The 8,072-nt window shown below is 33.3% G+C and overlaps 1 protein-coding gene across 1 annotated transcript; it reads left to right on the plus strand.

The window, feature by feature from the left end:
• Window positions 1-647: 647 nt before the first annotated feature.
• On the plus strand, window positions 648-1,820 carry LOC121316563 (forkhead box protein G1-like). Its single transcript, XM_041251607.1, has one exon. It carries the CDS (start codon window positions 730-732, stop codon window positions 1,768-1,770), a length of 1,041 nt encoding a protein of 346 aa, XP_041107541.1. The 5' UTR covers window positions 648-729; the 3' UTR covers window positions 1,771-1,820.
• Window positions 1,821-8,072: the final 6,252 nt, after the last annotated feature.

Genomic DNA, 8,072 nt, shown 5'->3' on the forward strand with positions numbered 1-8,072 from the left:
TAATGATTTTATGCCCAATCCTTCTATATACCTCATGATACATTTTTAAATCTGTGTTTAGGTTCAAATGTATTGTATAGGCCTACAGTCAATTTTGTTTCCCTTGATTAAATGTGGACAATAGAAAAATGGATGCAATCGCACAACAGTAGCCTTATTGCAATAAAAATAAACGTGTTTCTAAAAGGCTTATAAACGCCGTTTGCAGTCGTTACGCCACTCAGCACTGCGCTAAATAAATAAATAATAAACAAGTCTCTCGAAATCATAATAGCTTTTGAATGCATAATGGAAAATATCATATATATATATATATATATATATATATATATATATATATATATATATATATATATATATATATATATATATATGTATGTATTTCCATGCATGGCTAGGCTATGCTTATGGCAAGACTTTCATTCACCCATCCAAGCTAACATTGGCTCAAGTTAAAACACATCCTCTGTAAATTGCATTTTTGCAAATTTCTGACGATTTTACTTGATTTAAACAGTTTGTGTAAAATGTCAGCAAGTTATTAATATTAGCGCCGCCCATTTGATGATGCACTTGTATGAGGGAACCTCCTTAATTACTAATTTCTCTGTCCTACTTCAACCTCACTCTTGTCCTAGAAGTTCCTTCATGCATGCAATGTCGTGATCCGATCGTGTCTGACCTTCTATTTTTTAAACAATAAACCCAGGCTTGTTGTGATTGCCGGTGATGGGGGATCAGAAAGAGCCGACAGTGGTTCCCAAATCCACTTCGTTTAGTATCAAGAGCCTGCTGTTTCCTAAAAGTGACAACCCAAACTCAGGGCCCCCAGAAAAGAAAACTCTCCCTCAAGGATTGGATCCAGCGAATCCTCGGGATCCTGAGCAAATGGAATCTTCTTTTAACCAGGACAATCACAGGGAGGAAGGGGCAGACGGACCGAAAGAACTGAATAAAAATGCGAAATACGACAAGCCGCCGTTCAGTTACAACGCTTTAATAATGATGGCTATCAGGCAGAGTCCAGAAAAGAGATTGACTCTGAATGGCATCTACGAGTTTATCATGAACAATTTCCCTTATTATAGAGAGCACAAACAAGGCTGGCAAAACTCAATACGGCATAACCTGAGCCTGAATAAATGCTTTGTGAAAGTACCAAGACATTACGATGATCCAGGAAAGGGGAACTACTGGATGCTCGACCCGTCGAGCGACGATGTTTTTATCGGGGGGACAACGGGCAAACTTCGGAGGCGGTCGGCAACATCTAGGGGCAAGTTGGCACTGAAAAGGGGACTTCGATTTGCGCCTCTTGGGCTGGGATTTAACGACGGGGCAAGCAACCCTTTGTACTGGCAAATCTCGCCATTTTTGTCTTTGCATCCCCCACATTATAACGGATCTGCATCAGGATTTTTGCGCCAGGGGCACGCTTACGGCTCTCTGCTTTCCGGGGTTGACCATTTGGCAAACGGGAACCTGTCTCGTCCGATTTTGGGTGGATCTGGCCTGACAAACAGTTACGGTGTGAGCACGTCTTCTGTCAGTTTACTATCAGGACAAGCTGGCTATTTCGTCACTGGAGCCCAGCACTCGCAGTCCGTTCACCACAATGGAAGTGGTTTCGGGGTACCGTCCAGCTCGCCTCCTACACTGATTTCTGAAACACCGAGACTTCATTCCTTTACGCCGAGTGTTTCAACGGGATTTGCTGGGGTCCTGTCGCATCAAAACAGGGTTACGTCTGCCAGTTCGTTTTTAAACTGATCCTATAACTTCCTCGTTGGGGAAACTAAAAATATTGTTTTCCCAAATTGACAAGCTTATGTTATTTTTTTTGTAAGAAAGAATAAATGTAAAATATACCTTAATAATGTAAATAAAATGCTTGCCGTAAAGGTAGGCTAACTAAATATATTTCTGATTATTTTGTTATCTTGTTCTCAAATGTTTCCTGTGATATTAAGATTAATTTTTGCCGTAAGCACACAATAAAAGTATTATATATATAGTATATTATATATATATATATATATATATATATATATATATATATATATATATATATATATAATGCAGGCAGACACCTCTGTGTGGGTCAGTCATGCCCTGTAGTTGATTCTAAGCAATCTTTGTGTTTGCGTGTTTTGTTTGTTTGTTTGTTTACTTAGCAATGGTTCTTTTATTGCCCAGTCGCACCACTGTACTCATCGAATGGATCTCGTATGATCCATTCCAATTGTTATCGACTGTGACGTAATAGCATCAATGGGATCGTACATTTTAAAAGAAAAAATAGTCTATCTTTTAAATGGGTGTATATATATATATATATTAGGCAATTGTTTAGTTGTTGTATTTAAAAAATATATTTACATCTACATTTCTATATAGATAGATAGATAGATACATACAATTTTGATACTGTTCTGTTATTATCCCGAGTTGTGTAGCATGCACATTTTAAACTATATCCAACGAAATAGAATGGTATTGTTTGTATCAAGTTTGTCTTTGATGCATGTTATTTATTTTACGGTATTAATTTAAGTATCTGCATTTTTAAAAATGTTATTTCAACGTTTTGCACTTTTAGTTTTAAAGATTTTATTATGTGTGTATGGCGGTCTAATTATTGCATTTTATCTGTTTCTGTAAATAATTTTAACGAGGTTAAAGTGAAACGCAAGTAAAAGATATGCAGGCCTATATACTTTTAGTTTTTTTGATTAAGAGCAATGTAGTACTGTTTTATCATGTTATACTGAGTGTTTAACCCTTTGTGCCTGGTTTGTACAGAATATCTCCTTTAACAGGGAAATTATGTCGACTTGCAATTTTACTGTATTTTAGGATCTTTACAAAGGCAACAATTACTGGAAACGTTTTGTTTATACTGTTTAATAATTTCCCCTTGTAGTCGATGGGTCTTTGTGAGGGTATTACCACGGATTTGTACATATTTAGGATTACGATGCATTACCACACATCTTGCTGTACATAAGATGATAGCTTGGAATTTAGTCGGAAACACATGTTCTTCTTCATTTTGAATGCTCTATTGGTGAATAGAAAAGTTGTTTAGATTTTGATTTCTCGTAGGGCTATTTGGTCTGATAATATTATTATTTCGCGCTGTTACTTTTTTTATCATTAAAAGCTGCGAATCCATAACAGGACCATATTTGAACCGACTTTAATTGTTGTTGCTGAAAGGGAAACAAAACTAAATCAGTATTTTAAAATTAAAAAATTAGAACATGTCACTAGGAGCAGGTAAGCCCAAATGAACTCACTGGGTTGTTTCGTGGCGCTTTTGGGCGTTAAATTGTTTTAAAATTTGGCCTATATGGGATTTGTTTGAATTTAATGACGCGTACATGCCCAGTAATCAGACAGTGAATTAAATGCCTCTCCACACACTCGTGAATATCACAATAAGATCCTCAGCGACCTCATAAATGGTTATTTTAACGCTCAGAGTAATGAAACCACAATAAGGTAATCTACTCGCCAGAGGTGCGTCGTTATCTCACCCAAAACCCCCCCCCCCCCCCCCCCCCCCCCCCCCCCCCAAAAAAAAAAAAAAAAAAAACAAAACAAAACAAAACAAAACAAAACAAAAAACATAACAAACAATAGAGCCGTTTAATCTTAAATGTTACCCTATGTTGTATGGACACTATTTGTTCTCAAATTGATGCATATACTACACCTTTTAATCATCAGATGGAGCGTTCAATTAATATGCCGAGAATATGAGTGGCGCCAGTTGAAAGTTTTGAGTCATATCATAAATATTATTCTCGTCTCGATTACATTTGAATTATTTCGTTAAGCAGAATTAAACATTTAACAGTTTTACCACATTTGTTTTATTTTCAGATAAGTTATCTTTTTCTGTGTCAAGTATACTGGAAATTATGCATTTCCATACATCTGAATATAGTTCTTTGTGTCTCAGCTATTTTTGTAAGATTTACTTCAGAATTCGCCATTCATCATATGAAACAAATGTACCTGAGTTGTTCCAGTCTGTTGATGAGGAAATGGATCCCTTTAAAGGACATTATTCATTAAAATTATAGCCCCAAATATTTAAGAGATTGTATTCAGTGTATCTTTTTAGAGATTGGTATTTCTAATATTGAAACATATACATTTAAGTTCAGAATGTCGATTCAAATACATAAAAACTTGCAAAGTTCAGATATTTACTTTTTACGACATGTACCCCGTATTTCCTTTTAATATAGGATTCTACATTATTTTTGTGTGAGTAATCAATTATTGAGGGATACACTTATAGATAATGCATTGGTATTCCTCCAGACGCACACACTTACACCCAACCGCACGCATATTATAAAGAAACGACAAAGGAAATATGCAGCTAAGCGTTTGTTTAAAAAAAAGCTTCCTTGCCATAAGGAGTTAAAAATGACGCCTATGATCGGTGCCCCTCGGGGGGTGGGGGGTGGGAAGGGGGGCATCTTTCACAATGGAATCATTAGACCATTAGGGAGCAGTACCTCCTATTTCTGCACATTCTATTGAAAACATGACCTGAACAGGATTATGTTGGGACAAGGTTCTAAAAGGAATACATCTATAGATCTCGAGAGAAAAACCGGAGGCGAGGAGTAGCCAAAGAAAAAAAGGTATATTCTCTTGTCATTGGACTCATACTCTAAAATTCTTCCATAATATAATAAAATAGACGTCAGGCAGGTGATTTAATGTGTTACGCACGTCAATACAGTCTTTCTGATACACTATTGTAAAACAACCCGGTTCAGTAATAACATCATATCACAGATATGACTGTTTTGCAGTTTGCTGTTTTTCAAACATGCTCAGTCTCATTTATTTTGCACCATGTCAGAAAGAATTAACTTAAATTCCCTTCGTCATAATCTGAAGTCTGACTACTTTGACCAAACTCAAGGTTATCCAAACCTATATCTTATACTAGAATAGAATAGAGTGCATGCTTATTTTATGAAGTGTGCATACTCGATTCCTAGACCTCGGTAGGTTTTAAATATCTAATAGTGTTACTGTTGTCATTTTCTTTGATCTTTGGTCTATATAATGAAGCAAAGACTAGAGTTGAAATAAATGTTTTGCAGGCAAAAATACTTTTTAATTGATAGACAACATAAATAATAAAGCTATTGTTTTGTATACAGTATACACACACACACACACACACACACACACACACACACACACATACACATATAAAACAATACCCTTTCATAATGATTTCACAAAGGGTTATGTACAATATGTGTATTTGGTTGTCCGACAATTATTGTATTGACCTCATTCAGATGCAAGTTAAGTTTAAATGAGGCTATGTGCATGCACAGTAAATCGATTTTAACAGTAGGCATCTGTTAAAATAGGACATCTGACATTTCAATACAATAGGCCAAAATGTTGGCCTTCTGAGTTTTTAAGTACATTTAAATGATATTAAAACACGTTTTCATTCAATTAGATACTGTTGGATAAATGTTGATGTTTTCACAGTTGCAATATTAAAAGACTTAGAAAAATATTGACATTTATTTTTTCTAAAATAAATTAATCAACATTTTAAGTGTAATAACCCGGAAAAAAGACAAAAAACAAAAAACACCGGAACCATATTCAGAAAGGGTTTACCTAATCCAAGGATACATTTGCTAAAAAAGAAAATATAATACGTTTTGCTCACTTTTTTTTTTTTTTTTACTGTGGTTAAAAAAAAGGAAAAACATTACTTGAATGGTTTGTGAACACGGTCCAAGCTATTATTATTATTATTATTATTATTATTATTATTATTATTATTATTTATTATTATTAGTAGTAGTAGTAGTAGTAGTAGTAGTAGTAGTAGTACCAGGAACTGTAAATAAATACTTCGATTAAGTAGTTGTAAGTGTTTAAAATCTTAAATTCTATAATGTAAACAACTCGATCGTTTACGAGGCCGAATGCTGATTTATAATGAAGTCTTTACGGTTTAATCTAAACATCAACACAACATTTCTACATTACAGTTGTCGGTCGCTGCTGTTGGTTTTTAAAACAAATGCTTACAGTAATAGCAACGGTACATTAATATATCATTTAGTTGTCGCTGCAAGTAAAGGTATGTGAAACTTCTCTGGAAAGTATACAGTTTAAAACGAATTTGTGCTACAAGGCGTTTTACCTGCTTATGAGGCTGAGCACTATAACGCTGTAATGTAGAAACACAATAATAGTGGAATCTCCTTTATTGAAGGAGTTGAAAGGAACGAAGGTGGTCTGTTCCACAATGCCTGTTTATTTCCTATTCTATCTATAGGGAGCCGATAGAAATATACACCACCATGCTGTGATATGTGGTCTATTTCATGGATTACGTTGCTAATATAAATATTACCTGCTGCGAGTCCTTTGTACAAAGAAAACCTACAGCATTGCAACTGAAATATCTATACATTATGAAGCAAGTTGTGTCAAATATGGATTTATACTGTTACAGTCTTGTTAGCTAAATTAGTTTACATGTATTATAATTTATAAACCTGAATCTGTACTTTATGATTTTATCAGGACAACTATTTTTTAAGAAAATGTATGATTTTTTAAAACTAGTTTGCTACAATATATGCACCTTGTATAAGCATTATGGATATCGGCTCGGATAAATAATCGGTAAACACGTTTTTAATGCATACAAAACACATCCAAATTTCTATTCGAATCAGCCAGTCTATAATAATTACAATATATAACAATAATATGTAGAGTTTGACTTATAGTGTCTTATAAAAAAATAATTAAAAAAACAAAAACAAAAACGGGACTATTTCTAAATAAGATGTAATGCAGGTAATGCATTTCAATTGTGTTGGTAATTTTAGCAGTGTTTTGCCTCACTTCTTTAGAACATCTTTAAAAACACATTGGATTGTGCTACCATATTTAGTATTTAATCTCAGTTTGTCTCTTAATACCTATCTGACAATGAATAACGCTTAATAATGATATAAACTATACACATTTAAAGGCTTTCTTTACACTGTTTGTCACAAAGTCTGTGAGGTACTTCCAGTTTTATCAATAGATATACTCATATAATTTGACAAACTTTATTATACAAATTAATAATTAATTCATTGTATTCCTTATAAAGTATCATACTTTTATAAATTAACTACCTCCTTCAAGTGTGTATTTGAACTAGAGTTATATGATGCAGTATTTTTTGTAAATAGTTTTAACTTTAAAGGGTAACATCCAATGTGTGTGTGTTTGTGTTTAGAGGGTATTACCCAAATGCCAAAGTGCACCAACCTTCATTTCATAATTCTGATCTGTAGATTTTTTTCCCAAAGTTTTCTGGTATTTTTTCCTCAACATAATAGGTCAGTTGGTTAGTTTACTTCAACAAATGAATATCCATTTGATGTGAAAACTGAGAAGAAATGAAAAAATCCAATAATTGTCAACTGGTTGTTTTACTTTGGCATGGGGATGTGCACAGTAGGTGAAAATTTCCTTTTAAAGTGAACAAAAAATTTGTCTAAAAAGAGATAAGCAACAAGTATTACACATTCGTTTGTAAGTAGTGTTTTTTTGTGTTTGCCACCCACAAAAACGAATTAGTATATATGTCCTTTTCCGTAAATGTAACACGTGGTGAACGGAGATTTATTGGTTTGCGAAAGAGAAACAATTAAAATTTTGTATAATTTATATATACATATATATTATATATATATATATATATATATTATATATAATATATATATTATATTATATACATGGGATCACTATATCAAATTAAAATGGGATCACTAACATACTGATTTATTAGTAAAATGATGCAAGGGTTAATGCTACTAAAATAATTTTAATATCATTTAATCATTTTGAATATTGAATCCTTGTCTTAATGGGATCTTTCTTCAATGCTATAATTAAATAAATACATGTATTTTTGTCTATGTAAAATGTGTATTTGATATATACACATATATAAATGCCATAGGTCAAATAATTAAATGTAATAAAAATGGACATGT

This window comes from Polyodon spathula, chromosome 6, assembly GCF_017654505.1.
Source record: "Polyodon spathula isolate WHYD16114869_AA chromosome 6, ASM1765450v1, whole genome shotgun sequence".
Lineage (NCBI taxonomy): Eukaryota > Metazoa > Chordata > Actinopteri > Acipenseriformes > Polyodontidae > Polyodon > Polyodon spathula.